Raw genomic sequence first — 24,115 nt, forward strand, 5'->3', positions numbered from 1 at the left:
CCACCTGCTACTCAGATTTTAAACACACTCACAAAACAGTGGAACAGCCATCGCGAGCAATTTGGGGTTCAGCATCTTGCTCAAGGATACTTTGACATGCAGACTGGATGAGCCGGGGATCGGACTGCTGATTTTCTGACTAGTGGATGACCTGTGCTGCCTAAGAACCACAGGTGCCACATTTAAAAAAGTTGCCACGGCTGTGCATCAGAGAATGACATGGCATATACACATCAAATCAATTAGACAGACAGTTTTCAAGAACTATGTTTTCAGAACAGCCACGTGGACAGTAGAATTTGTATCTTATATCTGACTCATGAACTTGAATTTGTTTGCTTATGCGTCTTGATGGCATTGTTGTTCATAGGAAGTAAAGAAAGGGGAAAGATAGCAAGAAGTAGAGGCTCAGTACATTACAATGCCCTTTGTATGAGTCAGACACCACTGAAAATAACAGATGGTGCAGGTCCGTATGCATGACCGTATAGCCTGACCTGCGCTAAAGCAGCTACATCACAAGTCCACACCCGTTAAGAATTTTATTGCTAATTGCAGTGAACCGAAATATGGAGAGGTTGAGATCATTAAAAGGTTTAATGGCATGTTGGTTGTACTTGACTTTGATTGCTTTTTTTCCCTCACAGTTACCCTCTCTCATCTTGGTAAGTGCATTATTAAAACAGCAAAAGATTTTCCTGTTAAGCACACTTCCCAAACCATCACCTGCCTAACAGGAAAATCTTCTGCCTAACAGCAAAAGATTTTCCTGTTAGGCAGGTGATGGTTTGGGAAGTGTGCTTAACACACTTAGGGCTTTATCTAGCACTTGCTCATACATGTCTGGTTAAAAAATTGGTTGTAGCATTTACAAAGTATGTCAAGTCATGGTCACAGGATCAAGAGTGTTTCAATTACAAAAACAAGAGGCGCTAAAATGCTTAATGTTCTGCTATATAACCGTGACATAGTAAACAAACTGACAAAGGTCAGGCTAATTATTGAAGTAATTACCATATCTTTTTATTACAATGTTTTTGTCTTCACATGAAATTATGACTATGAATATGGAATCCATATTTCAAAGCACTGGAGAGTTAAAAAGCATTATCGCCTCATTAATGCACACATTTTTGAAGAAACATGGTAGAAAAGCTAATTGAAAAACACACTGGGATATCTGTGGTTTTAGACATTAAGGGGACATAGGTTTGAATAGTCAATTGATTGGCATAATCAAAATAAGGAATGCTTTATACCTATATAATGAGTTGACCAATAATATTAAAGTATAAATAACTTTTTGGGGACTACATGTCTATTGTGTGCTTTTTCTTTGTAACAATCATGTTCTTGACTTTGTCACTATGGCATATATGTTACAGTATTATTACCTAAATGATTAATTCAAGATGAATGTTCCGAACTTCTTAATGGGCAATATTACTGCTGTGAGGGTCCTAAGGACAGAGGGATGTCGTATGCTGTAAAGTCCTCTGAGACAAATTGTGATTTGTGATATTGGGCTTTATAAATAAAATGGATTGATTGATTGATTGATTACTGTCAAATTTGCCAGTGTCCTCTGAGGGCTTATTTATACTCCCTTTACATGTGAAAATAGATACGTTTATTTCAAACATTTTAACCGTTACCACCCACAAACGTCCATGCATCTTTTATGTTGGCATAGATACATCCACTAGATGGCATCTAAAGGTACAAAGGTGTTTGGTAGAAATGAGGCTTATGGCTAAATGGACAACAAAGAGACTTAACATCACTTATTGTTTGACAGAAAACTTAATGTGTCCTCCAAGTCAGTGGTTCCCAAATGGTCCAGCCACAGGGTCCAGATTTCTCCACATAGATTAATATATTCAGCATCACACTTGCATTCGGTCATGTCATTGAGCTGGTTTGCTGTCTCAGTGCTTCTCAAAGTCAAGGATGCCTCCTTGGTAGGACAGCTCCTTCCAAGTCGGGTCCTACAGAGGCTAGGCAAGACTTCCTCCTAGCATTTGGTGAACACACATGGATACAAGCTAGCAAGCGCCCAGGTGTGCATCACTGAAGAGGCCTTGACTTTAATTTCAGCAAAATGTACACAAAGAATTGTGGGTACTTTATGCCCACAGAGGATGCACAGATGCATCCTTGAAAATTTGAAAAGACTTGGTCCTCCTACAGTAGAATTCAAAGGATCATTGACACTGGAGCAGTTCTTTTGCAGGATTCAATGATGTAGTCTCTTTGAAATTCAGCTGTTTAAAGATCCTTCCTCAACTTTGAGAAGCACCATCTGTCAAGTAGCTATCCACTGGTCAGTCATTTGTCAGCAGGAAATGGCACTTAAAAAAAATAAATAAATAAATAAAATATAAAAATACAAGCTCTGTGCTGGAAATTCTCTGTATTTCATATAAAGTGTGTTTTATTACAAACTTGACATGTTCGCTAGTCACTTGTGGACCATTCAGAATGGACCCGCAACCCACTTTTGGACTGCGACCCACCAGTTGGGAACCACTGCTCTCAGAGTAGGTAGGATTTTAAGGTGCAACGTGATGTTATCTGTTAGATGGCATACATCATTTGGCAATCTATGAAGCTGAAAAATGAAACTAACACAGAAGTGCCAAAAACTGCAGTTCTTTGAGTGGCCACTTGAGGCTGGCTCCATTAGCCAGTCAATCCCCATAGACTACCATGTTAAAATGCCCAACTTTACAGCAGAAATAAACATGTTTACAGTCTGGTACAAAAACCAGTTTGGGGAGAATTTTTATATAACTCGTGTTTACATTTTTATTAGGGCTAAAAGTTACGCATGATTAAAGGTGGGTTGCTATGAGTCGCAGGCTGTCTGCTGATTGTATCCTCCGCTTCACAGTCAGATCCAGATTCTCGTCCAAATATGGTCACCTCTGGTTCCAAAGAATCAAAATGGTGACAGCCAAAATGCCGAACTTTAGGCTTCAGAATGGGAGTCCCCAAACCAGTGGGTGACGTCATGGTAGCTATGTCCACTATTTTAACAGTCGATGGTAAAGATTTGAAATGTGCTTTGACAAAGGCTATATCCCTTGGATGAGCCCTGGACATTTTTGTCCACCTCCCCAACTTCCCAAACTCCTCACGGTCAAACGAAAGGTCATAGGAAGATGAATTTTGGCAAGGGGGTGTATTTTTGGGTAAGCTCTGGAGGTCCCAATTTTCAGCATGCAAGCCCATTTTTTGGGCTTGTTATCAATTTTAATGACATCAATGATCCTTCGTTTTTAGAGGTGGACAAAAATGTCCACCTCTAATTCTTCGCCCAAAATATGTTTTTTGAAGTACTATTTCAAAACTTTTCTGTAATTATTTTTCCTTTCTAGGTCTTAGCTAAACTTAAAAGTCACTTTTGCCATGGGTGTCAAGATTTTAACCCTTTCAGGCCAGTTTGAACACGTCTAGATGGCTGTTTGTTGGGGTGGGAAAAACACAAAAGGGGGGGTTTGGGACACAAAAATAATTTTGCAGTGGATCATGTTGGTGCTTATTACAGGGCTACATGGGCCAATGATCCCCACCAAAGGGGGTTTGGATGGCACAATCCTACTCCCACGCCCAGCCCCTCTCTCACCTCCCTCCCATTGACTCCCATTATAAAAAGCACCAAAAACCACACATTTTGATCCCACTGCCATTGCAGCAAAAAAAACAAACCCCAATATGTCTCTGTTGTAAGGGGTTCCTTTGGTGTGAAAGAGGTCAAAAATTGTAACTCCTTCACTCACTGCACCTGCAGAGAAAAAAGAAGAGACTGACCATCATTGAAGCCACAGACATGATTTTGGAGACCCTGGATTCAGACGAACTTCCACCTGAGACAGATAGTGCCTCAGAGGGGGAGGAGGAGAAGGAGGAGGTGAACTACCAGCCTGTGGACTCTCATTTTCCCTTTATTTCTATGGCACACCTCTTTCACAACAGAGAAACCACTGACAATAGAGAAATTATGTGCTTTTCGTCTTTTTTAGCATTAACAACTGGATCAAAATATGTGGTTTTTGGTATTTTTTAATATGGGAGTCAGTGGGAGGGAGGTGAGAGGGGGGCTGCGGGGGTGGATGTATGATTATGTCATCCAAACCAGACTTATTGGGGGTCATTGGCACACCTAACCTTGTGATTACCACCAAAGACATCTATTGCAAAAGCATTTCTGTGTCCTCTACCCCCCTTTCGTGATTTTGACCCTTCCAGGCCAGTTTGACAATTAACGATATGATAACGATAAATAACGTATGTTTACAAAAATAACAATTGGCCTGGAAGGGGTTACATCTTGAAACCCATGTCAAAAGTGATTTCCATGTTGAATCAAGACCAAGCACCATATGGGTCACAAATATTTTGGGAATAATTGCTTAAAACAAATGGCTAAATGACGACGTCCCTATAGGTGGACATTTTTGTCCACTACGAAGGATCATGGATGTCGTATGACACGAAGGGTCATCCCAGGAATATAGGGTATAAATGTTATTCATACAGTACATATACTACTATACCAAATAAAGTAATAAACGTTTCAAATCATTTTATGTGTAAAGATTAAACATCCCTTATAATGGACCAGTCTTACCCCAACGTCCTTATTTCAAAGGTCTGGCAGGTGACTGGCAACCCAGAAAGGTGAGATGTCATAGAGCCTGGCACCTGTCTCTAGCAGAGGGGTGGACATGTCAACCAGATATCATCACACACACTCAAACCCACACGTGCAGTCATCAGTCTAACCAGGAATGCACACACCCACCCACCAAAACACACACACACACACACACACACATACACACACAAACATGCACGCACACACACCTACACACACATGCGCAAACATTTTATTTACATACAAAATTCCCATTAACATCCACTTCACACACACTCACTTTCTCATTGTCAGACACAAACACACACGCAGGGTTTGAGTCAGTTCCAGAGAGGCTGGTGAGGAGGCATCTACAGCGGCAGGCGACTAATTGAAAGTGAAGTGGGTCCAAGCTGTCGCAGCATTGGCCTTCCGCCTGCATGTCTAAGAGATGACAAGCTATCCACTAGCATTAGCACCAGCAGCCTGAACACACTCACACACACACACACACACACACACACACACACACACACACACTGTAAGCTATACAGGTGCATATTTACAACATATTTAAATGCATACAGTCTGACAGCAAACATAAATACATGACGTTCTATTAGTACCCACATTTTTAGCCATGGGATTCAAACTTTTTCTATGTAAACTACTATCATCTAATGATATTAACACCGCCCATCACAAATAACTACAGTTCTATCACATATAAATAAAGACACAATAGAGGGCTTGTCAAACCACAGAGCACTTTCAGTCATGATGATGTCTTATCAGTAAGCTTTATCACATGGTTATTCCAAAAACTCCAGATTGTTGTAAATCTGTTAAGATAACCCTAAGCAAGCAAAGATGCGGTAGACTGGGGTCATCCACTGAAGAATCTTTTTAATTAACAAAACTTAAATAGTAATCAATTCAATAGAGTGATAATGACCAAGCTGTATTTATTGAACCCGTCTTCAACCACACAACTGTAGGGAAAACTACAGTATTTTGAATATCTGGTCTTTTTTCTTCCCATATCGAAGCAACCCCCAAAACAATTGAGACGGAAATAATGAAGTTAGGAATGATGTACCATCCCCCAAATCAGTGAGTCTGACCCATGGGTACATAGACGTTATAAATCCACCTGTTAGCTTATTGTTGATAGTGATGTGGTGGGTTTGGGTAAGCTTCCTAAGTAAGATATTGATAACTTACAGAGACATTGTGTGCTGGAGTTCAACTTCCAACTTCTCCTCTCCTCTCTCTGTCCCTCTGTCTTTCTCATAAACATACAGACAGATACAAACACGCAAGGCTGCACTCTGGGTCTCAGTCCATGTATGTGTCCTCAGTCCTGACAACTGTACAACTAATGCATACAGTTTGGTTCAGGTGGTTGATTAACCCTCATTTTGCTGGTTGACCGGTGCGCATTGGATAAGTGAAACTTAAACGAATTCCCATCTTTTATGAATGGGATGCTGCTTGGGCCATATCTTCATGTTTTTAGGTGGGCAGGGCATAGCTGAAGGCAAGACAATTCTCCACAGACATTAGCTAGTACTAGCTAACTAGTTATGTTGGTCTGTTTTAGACAATGGAGGAAGATGACGCGAGTGGTGCATTCAGAAATACTCATTCCAAGTGCCCGAGCGCACTCTGGCACACACTGGACTGTTTGTAAATGCTATTGGAATGCACTGTTCAGTTATTGAGAGCACTGCACTCTGTCTGAGGTGAAGGAGCGGCAGACCGCCAAGTTGAGTTGAGTTTCCGAAAGCATCATGTAATGTCACTCACTCTCCAGGACCTTGAGTGTTACTTGAAACAATAAACACTGACCAACAAGACCAGACTGGCTGACCCGTACCCTCTCACTTAGTGGATGGATCATTTGACAGGATTGCTGAAGGTGGGATGGCCGACTCTGTGGTTGATTACTATGCTAATCTCACAAAGGAGGACGACACTTGAACAGTTTCCTCCAATTTGTTTTGCTATCAAAGCTAACATTGGCTAAAGCACTAAAAAATTGGCATTATAGAGAAATCCAATATTCCTCTTAATACCTCCCCAGTTTCCGATTATGTGGACATGATGACCCTTAAAACACATAACACTATTCTACAACAGAAAATACTTTTTCCCTAACCTGATATGAAGTGTGGCTGCACATGCGAGCATTTTTGATATTGTTGTTAAAGTGTTTTGGATAGCCACAAAACTATAATGTTTTTTTTAAAAACTCAAAACAGTAGCTGAACACATTACCAGAAATTGAGCAGCCTATATTGGTTGGATTAGTATTGATCCAGGCAACGTTAGAGCAAGCTAATGTTGGCTGATATATGTCAAAAAAATTATATTTTTGCTTTAACAATACTTGATTTGCCATAGCTTCTCATTGCAGGAAAAAAGAAAGAAGAAACATACCCAAAAGCTTGCCAGTATTTGAAACATGTGGCTTGATGCCATGCTTAAATGCAGCCTTGTTCTTGACCTCACCATTGCAATGATACTCAGAATAATCAATACCTATTACAACAGTGCAAAGTAGTTAATTGTTTTTATAGTGAACAGTCCCTTCTTCTATGGTTTGGCAGTCTCTTGGCTGGAGCCCATGCTTTTCCAAATGTAATTTCAATTGACTTTTTGAGAGAGAGAGCACACTTCTACAGCCTCTAGGCTACATAAGTGATACCAAAAGACCAGACAGGCCTAACACACACACACACACACACACACACGCACACGCACACACACACACACACACACACACACACAGCAAAACAGATCTCTGTTTGCAGGGATGTGAGTGTTGGTATATCTATTTCCTCTGGGAAATAAATATAAAATCAGAGGGTGAACCTGTTCTGTAATGAGTAGTGACAGGAGGAAATACAGGGCAAAGGCTTGACATAAAGCGGCGGATAAAGATACACATCTCTGGCACTGTGTTTGAGCGTCTGTGTGTGTTTGAGAAAAGGTAAAGAAGTAGCGAGAACACTTGTAGTTTGACACCGACAGAAACGGTGAGAGGAAAAGTGAAGTAAAAGGTAAATAAGAAAAAAACTGACTACACGCTTTGTACGTCAAACAGTGTCTGTGTGGGTGTGTTTGTTTGTTTTTTTTCTTGAGGGCATCAGGATAGGTATCTGTACTATATGTGTGTGCACCATCCAATCAAATTATGAGATGTTTACTTTGTTAATGTTTGTGTTTGCCAGTTGGATATCTTGAAGCCCTCATTTACCTGTGTGAGAATGTGTGTGTGTGTGTGTGTGTGTGTGTGGCAGTCACTCATTAGCGTAGACCTGTCTCCCCGAGCTGCCAGTCTCATCCATTGTGTGAGCTACCTGCAGTCATCCATTTGCCGTACTGCCCTACCTGGCCACATCCATCTCTACTTAGCCAGACGTTAAAACTGCGTCACTGCTATACATGTGTGAGTGAGAAAAAACAGAGAATAAGACAGAGAGACAGAATGTATTCCTCTTGGCTTGTTTGTGCGCACTTTTGATTGACAACATGGCAACCGTGAGTCAGCGCAGGACTAACAGTCTTTGTATATCCTTTTGTCCTTATCTGTCTGCTGCCTCGAGGTTTGTACTTTTGCATTCGGAGGCCATTCCAGGTGACCAAGTTCCACTACAGAGACAGAATGCCTTTCTTGATAAAATTGACCACTCTGAGGCAAAAAAACCCCCAAACAAGACAACTACTACTATACATAATACCAGTAAGACCAAATTCATCTGTCCATCTGTTCATTTTCCACTTCTTATGTAGGTCTGGGTCATGGTGACAGCAGACTGAGTAAGGTAGCCCAGATGTCCGTATCCCTTCTCACTAGCCAACTCTACCTCTTCCCTGGGAATTCAGAGTCACACCCAGGTCAGATTAGGTATGTACTCGACCTTGACTAACTCCTTTTGACATGTAGGAGCAGCACTTCTACCCCAAGCTTGTTTGGATGTCTGTCGTTTCTCCTTTGAACTCTTACTGTATCCAGAATCTTTTTATCTGGGGTCACTGCATGAAGCATATGACCAAAGCCGAGAGTTGGAAATTAGATCTACTGGTTAATCAAGTCCAACACAGTGTCCACATTACTGCTGATGCTGCACCAGTCTGCATGTCTGCCTCATTCTACATCTTCTACATCACCTACACACCACTTTTGCATTTAGAGTGTGCCCAAACATCTTTGCTTGTTAAATGGCAAACTAATCTCTAACTAACTAATCTCTTAGAAGTCCCTGGATTCTTCCTTGTGTGAGTGGACAGGTATGCTGGCTCGGAGAAAACGAGGAAAGTTGGTATTTGGGTAAGGGTTGAATGTGTTCAAGAGCTACAACTTAGCTACCCAAATGCACCTGCAGTAGTGCTTGGGGACCTCAACCAGTGCCACTTCGAGACTCTGTTACACTGGAATTGAACAGTATGTTAAGGATCAGACCAGAAAGGGCATTATCCTGGACAAGTTTTTTTGTAAATATAAATGGTGCATGTCTGTCCAAGTGCATGCCATCCATACTAACTTCTGATCATAACATTGTGCGTATGATCCCACTGTACAAGGCCAAACTCAAGAGAAGCAGACCATAAAATAAGGTGATAAGGACATGGACAAATAAAAGCAGGGAACAAGTGATCATCTGTTTTGATTGGACAAGTTGGGGAATCTTTCCAGAGTGTTCACTTGCTGAAATAACTTAAGTAACAAACAACAACTTTCTTTTTTGTGTACAGGTGGTTCTACCCACAAAGAAGATTAAAATAATGGACCATAAATTTTGTTTTGCCAATGACCTGAACGCCTTCTTTACCAGATTAAAATCACTTGATAATTCTTTTGAGTACGCTTAAATACTTGAAACTATTATATCTGCTACATTAGACAGAATTGTCATCACTGCTGATGATGTCAGGAGAACAATTCACTGTACAATTACCAAGAAAACTGCTGGGTGGGATGAGTGCTTCTTTTGAAGAACCTGGCAAGTATGCTGGCTCCAGTGTGGCAACCAACTTTTCAGGTCTCGTTAGACACACACACTGTCCCTCTGTTATGGAAAACCTAGCACATAAAACCAGTATCAAAATTCCATGCCCAAAATAAGATATGGATTTTAGCCAGATAGCCTGTACCTCAATGATAACGAAATCTCTAGAATATCCAACACAACCTGAATCCTGAAAGAATTATATCAACAGACTCCTGGTTGTAAATGTGAAAAAAACCCTTCCATCTGTAATCAAGATAAATGTTGGGGCCCCAAGGGGTACTGTGATGGAAATTTTGTACTTCATGAAGAGAGATGTGAACTGAAGTTACACGCAGGAATGTTCAACGTAATTGTGTAATGTGACCTGTGACCTGTGACCCTTTGTGTTGTTTCATGACACATGTAAGGTATTGAATAATCACTCAAGGCATTGAATATATACTCAAGGTTATCACTTCCTTCTTGTGAATGATTCCTTTAAGTGCAGAAGGGCAGAGTGATAACACACCCACAGAGACAGATAAATACCAAGCTTTTCTCCTCAGACATTGAGTCTTCACTTTGTAACCAACATGCGTGTTGCTCTGTGAATGCTTCTCTTGTACAAGATTAAACCCTTGTTTGAAATTTGAGCTGACTCCGATGTCCTTCCTCCAGTTCTAAATTATTGCAGAATTATTTTAAGAGGTACAGATACACCAAATCAATACATTCCAAAGTATACTTGGGCAACCCTGGGCTGCAGCAACACTGCATATACAAAGTGGCTGAGTGGAGTGATAGTAAAGCTCTTGATATTAACACAAAGGAAACAGAAGAAATTGTATTTGGCTCAACATCTAACTCTCATGAAGTTCCCAGTGTTATCCAAAATTAAACATCAAGCAGGTACTTTTATACCAGTACTTGGGTGTAACGATAGACTGTCTGTTATCCTTGAAAGACTACATTGAATATGTCTGCAAAAGGACAAAACAAAAAAAATATGTTCTCCACTGCATTGGGTCTTCTGAATACATACAGGATGCTTCACGCTAACAAATATAATTGTTACTTGTGATTAATCAAACAAACTGCCTGATATCAGATGACAGAATGAGATGGGATTGTCTTTTTATTTGAGACAATATTGGCCCGACAGTACATCAAAAGGACAACATGTAAAGGCATTTTAATCCAGGTCTCTGTTTCCAGTACCATTTCTTTTTTTCATGAATTTCCCTACAACCTCAACAACAAGCAATGAATGATACAGAACACTGTGCTTCAATACCACTTACATAAAAAAACAAAGCAAAACAAACAAGCAAAAAAATCCATGAATTCTACCTAACCAGTCCTCCACTTTGATGAGAATTGCAACTGATGAAAACATGCGTAAAGCTGCTCCCTCAAATCAAACAGGCCTTTCAGGCTGATATTTACCCAGGGGAAGGGAGGTATTCTAGCCGCTAACATTGAATCATACACTTATTTATGCAGTCATGAAAGACCACCAGAAAAAAGCTTCAGAATTAATTAGTTTGAAAATGAAAGAGAGTGACACAGCCAGAGTGGGAGATAGAGGGAGGGGAAGGGAGATAGGCAGACACTTGTTGACATTTCTCAGGGTTGGTAGCATCAAAGGCTTGACGCCTGTGATCTGCTTCTCACTCAGTGTGTTAACATGCGGCCTTGGAGCAGGCATGCTACCCGCCAGAGCTGGCTGGAATCAAACATCTGAATGCAATTTAAGTGTTTTCTACAAGTGTGTAAGAAGAGAGAGGAAGGCGAGTTTGGTGAGTACAAGTTGGTGGGTAGTCACACCAACATGGGAGGTCCATATCAAAACAGACAGAAGTGAGAGCGATATTGAGGAGTTCAGCAGACATGGGGTGGTAGTCATAGGAACAACATGATGGTTTTACTTTCCTGCATAACATATTCATCTTAACACATAGCCACCAGTAAACAAAATAATGCTTTCAGTCATTTGATAAAAAATTGTCATTGTAAGTTTTTTGAATGGACCTAGCAGTCTTTGTTCTTGCACCAGGGGAAATCTGTCAAAAATCTCCATTCCTATTGCAAAAACAAAACAAAAAACAACCAAGCATGAATTTGAATTTATCAAAGTAATCATATTAATACAAGGACAGACCTTGGTTCCCCTGAACTAGCTGGTGACCTTGAAAGATAGTGTCCTTGTGGAAATGTTACTCTGGATGGATCAGCAAAAAAAAAACAAAAAAAAACAATGTCCTGTTTAGATAGCAAAATAGTAAATGTATTCCTTAAAGTCCCCTCAAGTTTTACAGTATACTAATACTAGTATTTTGTTTTACGTGGGGTTCTCACCTAATAGCTAAAAAAAAAAAAAAAAACTCAGAAAAGGAGCCAGAAGCAGCTCTACTTTTCCTTATTTAGCAATCTGGCCTTTGCCCTGCCCATTACCACTGCTAGCACTAGATTCTACTTGCTGCTTTCTCCAGCACTGCTCATGCTAGGTCAACCAGTGAAAGAGCAGTGCACATCCTAGCGTTAATGTTAGATGAAACATTGGAGAGATTTGAGCATCAGTGAGACCGCGACTCAGTTTGTTGTGCACCAAAATCGGCAACTAGCAGAAGCATCAGACAACACATTCTCACTCCAACCTCATATCACATATGGACGTTTGGTCATGGACCTTCCATGTCCACATACAACGTGAAAGGTACCCTGGGTGCGTTGGTTGTTGATGTTCTGGGGTGCTGTGTCGAGTTATGCTTGTTACATGCATTGTCTTCTTACAAAATACACTGTGTTTCCACAGAAATTTACCATTTACATACAGTCTCTTTCAAAATAAATGCGCTATGTCAGTACAGCAACGCAAATTGATGTCTTTTTTCCTCCAACAACTAAAGCACGTGGTTGGGTTTAAGCAACAAAAACACGTGGTTTGGTCTGGGCAACAAAAGTGCGTAGTTAGGCTTAGGAAAAAAGAACGGAGTGGCTTTACAATATTACGGGACGCAAACACCGCTCTGCCAAATGAAAGTTGGTGTTTGTTGGATCCATCCAGCACCCCTCCAACCCGCCCTACTTGGACTTTCGATACCTTAACTTTTGCTCTTGTTCTGCCACGTTTCCCCCTGATGCCGCCAAGCGCTGTTAAACAATAACGGCGACCGCCGGCGTATCATGCCGTTGTTAAAGGACAGCTTTTTTCATCAGTGTCTGACACCATAAATCACAGCCCAAGCGCTGGATTTTGAAGACTTCAGAGTGCATTCTCGAAACCCACCGGCTGTATCTGGTGTCTAATTTCCAGCAGACGGCGATACAGCCTCTGGGGGCAGACCCCCGATTTTTTGGCATTCCGGTTTGATTTGGGCGGAGGAGGCGAATTTCCGTTTCCAACTTCCGTTTATATATAAGTAAATATGCTGAACCATTGCGATGGATTCAGAGTTTGCAGTGACGCCAATTATGTTCCGCCGTGTTAGTTCACGACACAGACCTTTAACCTGGCAACAACTGCAGCCGGCTCAAACGTGATTGGTCAATATCATGCGGACTACAAACAGCCTACAACCGGAAACCAGGGCTCTTCCGCTCTTCTTCCAGAGGCAAGATCTCCGGGGTTTGCCTACAGACTCTACATTCACTGAATGTAGAGTCTGTATATAGAGACTATTCAGAGTGAGACCGGGTTGCATCAGAATAGTGAGTGTGAATCTGTTTACCTTCACTGTTAGCTTGTGGGCTAACTGGCAGTGGCTGAAACTGCGTTACTATTTGTGAAACATACAATAATATCTACTACGATGGGGTTTTTGGTAGATAGTGGAGGGAAGCTCCAGGGTCGGGTTAACATCCAAAAAGTGCACACTCTACCACGTTTACTGTCAAAATTTTCACGATGCTAATCCTAACTTGGCTCTCCGTACTCACAAGTCTGCTCTGCACTTGAGGTTTCAGGTTTCCTCGCTGGGGTTGAAATTTGTTCCCCCGTTGCTAGGTGTTCCCCATGGTAGACAGGGATTGGCTTTCATATTAAGGATGTACCTAATCTTACTTGCCCGGAGGACATTTGAATCTCAGATTTTAGGAGAGGGCACAGACCATCACCCCCTACACTAGGGTAATGTGAAAACACCTCTCTGGTGACAAACTCTGCATGGATACAAGTCAGTACAGTCAAGGTCAGACAATATAGGGGAAATAAACATAAAATTTTGGGGTACAGGGAGACTTTAAATATATCTAAACAAGAATGAACAAATGAACAAAGTGGGTCTGCCTTACAGCACAATAACAATCTTTGTCAACCTTTTTTCAGCTTTAACAGGAAGCACTGGTGGAGGCTGGAAAAATGCAATAGTCGGCCAGTGGGCGGCTTATCACTGTGGTCCAAATACGGTGAGTCAGCCCTGCCTTATTACTGACATGAGAACAGTGATAGCACAATATTTGTACTGACAAAAGATAGAGGACTAAAATGAGCACCTATGGGAGCCTAGAGTGTATCCTTCTTACATAAATGTTCAGAGAGAGGCAGAGACAAACAAAAATAGGAGAATCACACACTGAAATAAATAAAAACAGAGAGACAGGAAGGGGAGAGTAGACAGAGTACAATGGGAATTGGAGTGAACTGAGTTTTCATTGGAACCCTGGGGATGTATGTAATGAGTTGGAGAGAGGCATGTTTGCCTACTCTGGTTTACACAGAGAGATGACCCTGTGATACACACTGTGGGGCCCACACACACACACACACACACACACACACATTCACAGACATACACACACAACACCTGACTTGGAGGCAATCCAAAGCAGTAATGTTAGAAGTGGGGAGTAGGAAAGACTTGCTGGTGAATTCGACAAACAATTTTCACTGTAAAGCGGGATTCGATGAGGTATTCCTACCGTGTACCTGAGGTTGTTTTAACAGTGGTGTTTTGTTGATGTGGTTATGATGCGTCATCCTGAAACAAGTCTCACATGTAGTGGGACGTCAAATTGTTATTCGAAGTCTGAATGCTTCCAGTCCACACTTAATATTTAACAGGTATATGAATGGCGTAGGCCTGTACCCAAATATTCGGATATTTGAATATTCGTTTCTATGGGTAGGTATTCGTTATGAAAATTTGGTATTTGATATTCGTTTTTTTTTTTTTGTTTTTTTTTTGTTTTTTTTTTTTAAACATATTGTTTTGGTGCTAAATGTAGTCTTTTTGTTGTTGGTAAATGTAGGTTATCAATAAAAATCAAAACTTTTAAATTGTATTGTTAAAAATGTGAAAATATAGTATCCTACCAACTGAGCTTGTGTGCACAGCACGCTTGAGCGCATCCGTCTGAGGCTGTGGATCAATGCCAAGTTTTACCACTTTATCACTATTCCCTCTAACCTGTAGCTATTTTTTCGTTATCTTTTGAATTTAATATGAATTATGGAACCGTTTTTGTCAACGTTTGTTTCCCCCGTTTTGTACAATAAATTATTGTTTAAAGTTTCAACAAGCTTCTTTTGGAGTGCGTGACACAAGTGTGTTTTGAAAACGACCGCGGACTGTCACCTGCTCAACGCATCAGTACCTTGGGATGCCATGACAGTAATAGTCAATAATGTCAAAATATTTACAGACTGATTTAACAGACGATCACTGCTGCCCGACCCGCAGGTCCATTTTTGGGTCCCGCAGGTTTCGGGTCGACCCGCGCATCACTACTCAGCTCAGTCTATAAATGCTGTACACAACAGTAAGGCTATAGACATTATATTCTATTCAGGCCGGCAGAACCAGCAGCACATCGGCTCTACAGTGCACGGCACTGCTGATTAACCATTTTATTGCAGCACAGAGTGTCTGCTAGCAACCAATTACTTGCAGAGGCTTCTTACAACTTGTTTTAACGGTTCTGATTTAATCAGAAGACAAATTAAACAGGATGACTAGCCAATGTGAAAATCAAAAGAAAGCATAGAATAATGTACTGAAGGAGACTGTTGTGCCATCACATATTTTTGTGGTCTTTGAGAGCAAAGATCTGCCAAATTTTGGCAGTGGTTCCCAAATGGTGGGTTAATCATTCACTCAGTCCTGGTGTTGAGTGAATGATTAACCCACAGCTACTTGACAAAGACAACAAACTAGCTTAAGGACATGGCCAAGCACAAGCATGCCGCTGAATGTATTAAACTGTGTGGACATGGAAACCCTTTGCAGACATGGACAATCCGGACATCTTCATCACATGGACAAAAGCAGACCCTTGCAGACATGTGGAAAGTCTGAATTACCCTATAAGCTTCACCATGTAGAAAGCAGTGCCTCAGGATAAATAGCATTATGGCTAACGAATGAGGGAATCCATTGTAGCAGCAATAAACGAGATGTTAATGCATTTCAAATTTAAGATATTGCCAAAAACATGCCAGCTGCATATGAATGGCTTGTTGAGAGCTCAGTGCAGTAATACATGAAAGAGGAAATACGTATTGTTACCACAGTGGTATAAGCTAATTTTATTATATAGTTTCCCTCTTTATGTCATTTTGTTGTGTAAGAGGGGTATGGGCATAGATTGTATTAATTTACATCTCTACCCCTGAAAACAGAAAACTACAGTATGTCTACAAGTGGATTTTACTTCCTTTAAAGTAGTTGAGAAATTAGTGTCAGGCTTCTTGGGGATGTTGTCCAGATCAGCTGAACACTTCTTTTTATTGCAGTGGAATCATATTATGATATATCATTTTAAGTATTGTAGTTATGCTTCCAAAGTCAAACATCTTACATTGTAGCAACACTATACTTCATATACATTAACAAGAAGACCACAGAGTGGGAGAATGAGGAGGAGATTTAAAAAGCAAGCAGACATAATGAGGAGAAAGTGATATAGTAGGTTATAGTGGGGGAATATAGTAAGATAAAACAGGAAAAGAAAAATCAGACCCAGGGAACAAAAACAAAAAAAAGGAAAAACATTCAGTGGCATCCAAGCCCTGCATGCATAGTCGCTCTAATGAATCTGCTCATTAGTATGACTCTCATGGCAGATCACCCCATTAATAATCTATGGCTGTGATGGCGGCCATGACAGAGAGGGAGGGCCATAGGGACGTCGCCCCAGAAAGTGGAGCCCTGTCACTTGCAAGTGCCTTGAGAGCCCCATAAGACCCTATGTGAGTGGATGTATACGTCTATGATAGAGATAAGGAAATAATCTGTAGGAAAGATGTTTGACTCAAGTTGTTATGAGCACCACACACTGGAATGTTGATGGTGGTCTGAATTCACCTTGTTGGTATTATTTAGACAAATGCATTGTGTAGGACACTTTGTGTGAGCACAAACCCATGTGTAGGCACCTTATTAACCGTGGCCCCTGACGGCTATTTGAGTCCCCAGGAGCCGAAGCCAATTATTGAAAACACTAAACAATACACGCTTGAGACACAGAATAACAGTGGTAAATAATACATCATCATATCTACCCTTTATGAATTATACATCTCTCCATGTTGACAACTGTTCACAGCGGGCATGTATTTATTCATGTGTATATAGCCGATCCACATCCTTTTTCCACAAAGTAATTTGTGTGATTAATTCCATACCATGAAAAATATTTGTGTTACACAGCATGGGAAGTTTGTCAGCGCGGCGAGAATTAATGCATGCTCTGATCGCCTTTGGTATATTAAAAAAAGCACTTTATGTGGTGTGATCATAACTGTGTACCAAAGTTTAATTGATGGTTTAATATTTTTCCATGGAAGCTCGCTGGAGTACTGCCTGCCCCTGATTTAGCCAAAAATGGCAATAGAAATATTTGTCTAAGATATTAAATCTGGGACTGAAGTGACTGCTAAATCGTGTGCACTCTGCTTCTTTGGCTTTTGAACCAGTTGCTTTGCTCTGTGTGTGTGACAGTTTCATCAGCCATCTTTTACACGCAGCACATATGGAGATATATTTATATCACGTTACAAATAAAACTTTTCGTCAATCTAATGAAATAACCCTGCAATAAATACCTTTGGATAATTAATATATACATGATTAAAAATGTGTTTGCCCATAATTCTCAGGTGTTCAGGGGTGTTATTAAGAATGGGACAAAATATTGATACAGACATACATCATTTTATTTCCTCTTGTACACTACACTGATGTCAGATATTGATATTTATATTCAAACATGCAGGTGCTCTGAACAGATTCCTGACTAACCAGATTCACAACAGTACCTCCTCATGGTGTCGCTTATCAAATGAATGAGGGTATAGTTAATGAAAGGTCACTAACTTGTGGCGACAACATCTTAAAGTACTGCTGGATTCTGTGTTTTTTGGTTTTAACTGAGCTGGTCCAGAGAGTATTCGGTTAAAACACATCAGTGATGTTGTTTTGCCCTGTGTTGTTCTCTGTGTTAATGAAATCTTGACTCCTGCCATTTGCTCCTGGTGTTCTTTATCACTGTTTTGGAGGAAGAAAATAACAAGAGTAAAAGGCGAACCAGCTTTAATAGTGACATATCCTCCTGAGACTCGAACTTTTGTTTGGTATGCATTTCTGATTTCTTCTAGCTATTTAGAGTCATTAGGACCCAACAAGTATAAAAAAACTAAACATCGTCAATGACAACAAAGTCCCAATATCCTCAAATGAGACGACAGTCCCAAAGACTTCAAATGAGTACTTTAATAATTAACAGTGTCTTAGCTTTTATACTGTTGCTAAAATTGGTCAAATTTGTTACCATATCAAAATACAAACAGTTTCAACCATAAGGTTTGATCAGGTTTTGGACCTAGTCCTCTTTTGTGCCAGAATTGGCTGCACACTGACTTAGCAGAGATGGCTGCCATTTTGTTTTTCCACAGATTAGTGTACTGTGCTCTTATTACCACTATATGGCACAGAAAGTGTCCACAAATGAGGACAACAGGTCTTAGTCAGGTAGAATGAAGTATAAGGTGCAGGAAACCCAAAATCTGATGTCCTAATATGAGGACACAGAGTCTCAGGAGGACGTTCTCTCTTTAAAAAGTGCTGTGCAGTGGATCTAATTTAAGCCTATATTAAGAGGTTCAAATGGATTTCGAAAACGTAATGGAAAGTAACGGACACATATTTGAAAAAGTGTAGAAAGAAATATATTTAATTTCTCATTTTTGCCTTTTTAGGGGTATTTGTTCTTCTTCTGTTACATAGACATCGTGATGTATCATATATAATTGTCTTGTATCAAGTATTGCAATATTGCTGTATTGTGATACCATCCTTATCGTTTGTAACGTATAGTGACAGTATTGTATTGTGAGTTACTCTGTGATTCCTGTCCCTAGTTGCTGTACTGCATCAGATGTTGATTCAACTCTGTGGTGATTTTTGAGTCAGACAGAGTCGGAGAAAGGGAGAACATTACTCTGTTTCTGTCACCTATTAATATTGACAAATAGATTACAACACATTATAATGCACTCCTACAACCATGATCCTGTAACACTGAGCTCCCTGCACTCAACGCTTCCCCCACCAAAGTCAAGCAAGGCTTTGAATTATTTACTTGAGTTCTCCAGAGAGGCTGGCTAGGGGCGCCGCTGTCTGCAGCTGAATCCTCCACACACACCAGCACACACTCATGGACACTTTACCAAATATCCGTAGACATCTACTTTATACTCTGGGAGCAATAAAGTAATTCACTTGGCCTCTATTAGCCAAGACATGTTATAAGAGGGCGTAAGGGTGCTTCGGTAGTTTTGTGTGAACATGTAATCCAAAGCAAATGCTTATACAATAAGGTTTCAAAAAGGGCAAAGATGCATGGCAGCCTGCAGCAACACAACACAAAAGTGGGAAAGAGAGAGAAATTCTAAGCATAATCGGATGCTTACAGCAGCAAAATGCAAGTAGTGAAAAAGAGAAAAGATGTTTTTATGCCTAAGGAAAGAGACATAGATGGGTAAAACAGAAAAAAATATGTGTTGCAAGAACATAGCATTTACAGTAGGTGGATCAATACAAAAGGTCATTGAACAACAGTCAAAATGATTTGTGAAATTTTTTACCAGAAAACTGTTGCAGCGTGATCCTGAAATATAAGGCAGAAGATCCACAGTCTTTAATAGAGATCCATGATGGGTTTAATAACGCCAACTCTCCAATTTATCATAAATGACTGATTCAGATATTTGGTGCAACAGTCGAGGCAGCAAAAAGAATCAATCTGTGAAGAAGATCCACTGATGAACAAACTGTTGAGGTAACAAAAGTTATCTATCAATACTAAAAACAACCCTTTGCTAATCTGCCAATTCACCAGCCTGCCAAATACTCAACCAAGCAACCAGGCCAATCCCCGAACCGATCAACCGTCCAGGGAGCAGAACAGCTAATAAAGCGACCTTTTCCATCCTTACCTTAGCAATTTGGACACACCAATTGAGCAACAGCTGGGATCCGATGTTGTCCTTGTGCTCATGGACATAGTCGAGCAGGCACCCATGAGGCATCAGTTGTGTGACCAGCTGGATGGTGGGACTCAGGCAGACGCCCAGCAGGCGGACCAGGTGGGGGTGCTCCATGCTAGCCATGATGAGGGCCTCCTGAATGAGACAGATAGACACTGAGGCATGTGGAGGAAAAGGCTGGAGTGGTTGTTGACATCTGAAGTAGTGTGTCAACAGATTCTACAGTGTTTTCACTTTAAGCAACAGCCAACCATTTTAGGAAAGCACAAACAGAAAATACTTAACTGTCCTGGTATTATTGTGATCTTAGATAGTTTTATGTCACCATGAAACTCTGTTCCAAACCTTGGTACCGATAGCTGTTTTAATTAACATTAAGTGCAGGATCTAAAGTGCATAGCACAAGTGAATTTCAGACATGTCCAACTCCACTTTTGCGAGTTAAGTGCAAAGTGTGGGCGCAAAGAGGCAAAAAAAGAAAGAAAAAAAAAAAGTTGTATTTTGTCCCTTAATCATTCATATGTGTGTTTTGGGTGTAACATGAATTCATCCAATCAGAGTGTCATCTCCCATTCCCTTTAAAAACCAAGTGCGCCTGCACCTTGGGCACTGCTATTTAAATGGCGATTTTGGTAAACTGGAGAAGTGAGCAGTTTTCTGCTGAGAGTAATGCAGTAAGAGCAGTAATGCCACTGCAGCAAATATCGTGGGACATTTCAGCCATAAAACTAAAAACTTTTGTTTTAAACTTGACAGAGGAAACAGGACTAAACTTTTAGATTCTGAAATAATCAATAAAGTTAGACTACTCCTGGTGTGTAAATGTGCACAGTGTCTGACATGGCAGGCAAAAACATTGATTTTTCATGCAGTGGTCAATTTTGAGATTTTGGGCTAGTTTACTCCTTGAATATGTATTCTTTCAAACTGCTATAAAGAAAACATTCAAATTATACATTTAGACCTTTATTTTATTACACTTTGTCTACTTGTATTATGTTATGTTATTATGTAAATCTTTGAATGCCTTTGAATGTTTTCTCAAAATGAGTTTTTTGACATACTCCAAGTCGAACATCTCAGCCTCTGTAGCACCTATGTACACCAAACTTTCCAGTTATACACCTAGCTATATTCTGAAGATATTTACAGATTTGTTAATAAATCATTCCTAGTCTGATTTATGTGACATTTTATTCCCAAAAATATGGCAAAAATCGATTTTTTAAGGCTATGGACAGTATATTCTGATTTTCCAGGTAACAAAAGCAGATATCCTTAATGGGGAGTTGAATGTGGAACTCTGCAGCTCTGCTCTGCTCTCTGCTACATTCACATTTTAAAAATTTCAATGTGTGATGTATTTTTTCACCCACTCCCAACCCATCCATGTTTCCCTGTGTTTGTAAGAAGTATATGTGTGCTTTAAACCCACGTACGTAGATGCATCTTACTCTCACTCACTGCACTCCCTCCTACTGACCGACTGAGTAAGACACATGTGCAATATATTTTAAAACTGTCCATATCTTAAACTTGCTGCATATTTTAAACTGTCTATGTGAATGATGTCTGTGTGAATGATGTGATGTGTGAAGTGATGGGTATTATTTATTGCATTTGTATTGTGTATTGTTTGTACACGTTGGCACTTTAAAGGAGTAGCTCTCCTATCTCGTTGTACAGGAATGCATAATGACAATAAAGGCTATTCTGTCTAAATAATGCACCCTTTAAATGTCAGGAAAAGGTGCAATCACTTTCTGCTGCTGCAGAATAGCAATGCGCCAACAATGCACCTGATCACACCTCATTTTAAGACCTACACACCCATTGGTGCACAGATGGGTGCAAGTACATCTGCTAGTTACGCAATGTGGGCACTAGCCGTGAAAATGATGACTGCATCAGCAGGAAACTGGCAATTACAATTGTACTGTGCACTGCTTTGCACTGGGTAAAACAATAAGGCCCTCAGGCTTCTTTCTGGATGACTTTGTCAATAACTTTGCCACTAACTTGGATTTGTTTGTGTTTGCATATCTATGTGTATATAAGTCCTTAATCATAATGAATTTATTGTATTGTCCCTGAACCGGCAGGTGTTCAGTTAGTGTCAGAATGCTAAAGCAAAAGTTGAAAGACTCAACACACTGGCAGAGAGTTTATCGTGTTTACAGGTGTAGACTGAACTGTCAAAGACCATGTGATCCCTTATTCTGTTTAATGCTGAAGTTTCTCTTGAAGCAAGCAGCAAGGTTCTACAGAAACAGTAGATTTTTATTCATAACCTCGACATCAAAGTGACTCACTGCTTCACAAGACTGTCAGCATGCTTTGTAGTAGACGAAAAATGTAGCAACTACACCAAGGTGAGACTGCTGTAAATCATGTGTCTCTGTCCTTTGACACAACATACAGTAAGAGCTGTGTCTTTCCAGTGGTTTGGTCTGAAGTGTTGCTATTAGAGAATATGCTACTGTATAGAAAATGAAGAAGGTGCTCTGGTACATAATTTATAGAGCTTTGAACTTGCCTCTAGTGTCAACACCTTTATATGCCGCATTTTTAGAACAAGAGCAAATATTATATTTTAGTTTGAAATATTGCATGTGATTGTAGCTTCATAGAAATATACGCAACTCATTATTCAAATTATTCAGAAACAATACCAAAGACAAATATAGATCTCCATCTATTCTCTACCCAACATCCCTGAACACATACACCCACACAGAAAGCACTGTGACGACAGGGGTTATGGGTTAATACGGCGATTCATCATGAGATGGATAGCTGTGCAGCAAGAATACACAACATAGGGGGGAGGTGGTTGTGTGTGTCGAGGTTCCCTGAACACTGACAGAGAGATACAACCACACACAGTTTGGGATTTACAGTATATGGCTCATGTGTCACAACACTTGCATAATCAGATCCCTACTCATGTGCTGGTAGTACAGTGAGGATGATGGTAAATCAGTGTGACTGGGCCATTCTGTCTGTTTGTTGTTTGACTGCTTGGATAGGATCCCTTTCAATAAATCTGGATGATTCCAGGGTTCCCCCATCACTGTGTCATAACACTTGCATGGACATCTTTAAATTCAAGTAAGGGAATCACGTTAGAACACGCAGATTCAAATCTGTGAGCTCAGGTCCATGAATGAAAGAATTAAATATCACAGCATCCTATGGTACATTTTAAGAGTTTCATACATGAAAAATAACAGCATGTAACTTTTGCTTATCCAAATCAATGGTAAAGTCTCTAATCAGGGCTGTAATCACATATTTAAAGGTATACTATGCAGGATTTTCCCTTGTGTGGCCCCTTAGCATATTATTGAGGGCCACTAGGAAATGTGCACACACTATATCACAATTGACAGTGGTATAGCCTACAAAACACTCATATTACATTCGAGTTTTCCACTTTTTAATATATTTGAATGAATAAAATACAAGTCATAATAATGATCACAATCTGTTAAATAAATTTATGATTATGATTATGATTATGATTACATTTGTTGATGACTATGTTTGACTGTGGTGTGGTCGCTTGTCGTAGCATGGCACATATTTTCTTATTTAGAAATTAGATTAGATTAGAATTAGAACATATTTGATGAATGGGGAAAATGTCTCACCAATGTCACCAATATATAACATATAATATAATTATAGCGTGGCTGTAAGTAATAATGCAAATTTTATTGTCTTGTTGAATGCAAATCTGAATGCTTTTTATACTTAAGACTGAATCAAACTTTATTCAATATAATCAGATTTACCTAAATCCTTATCAGTATACTACTTGCAATGAAACTATAGAATTATGGACAAAATTCAATAATGGAATGATGTCAATACATTATTCAAGTAGGGATATGTCATTGCTGTTTGTGTGTGAGGCCTCATTTACACCGCAAGCGATGCGTTCGCGTAGCTGTCCACAAGCATAGCGGCAGCACACGCTATTCACACCAA

At 40.1% G+C, this 24,115-nt stretch overlaps 1 protein-coding gene across 2 annotated transcripts in view; it reads right to left on the bottom strand.

The window, feature by feature from the left end:
- Positions 1 to 24,115, bottom strand: part of erbb4b (erb-b2 receptor tyrosine kinase 4b) — a 476,882-nt gene that overhangs the window by 56,399 nt on the left and 396,368 nt on the right. The window contains exon 20 of one of the 2 annotated variants that reach the window (XM_033616755.2): positions 20,072 to 20,257. In XM_033616755.2, coding sequence (XP_033472646.2) covers positions 20,072 to 20,257 — 186 coding nt within the window. The remainder of the gene's footprint in view (positions 1 to 20,071; positions 20,258 to 24,115) is intronic. The other variant, XM_078174431.1, reaches the window with a different exon arrangement.

The sequence above is a fragment of the Epinephelus lanceolatus genome, chromosome 14, assembly GCF_041903045.1.
Source record: "Epinephelus lanceolatus isolate andai-2023 chromosome 14, ASM4190304v1, whole genome shotgun sequence".
Taxonomy (NCBI): domain Eukaryota; kingdom Metazoa; phylum Chordata; class Actinopteri; order Perciformes; family Serranidae; genus Epinephelus; species Epinephelus lanceolatus.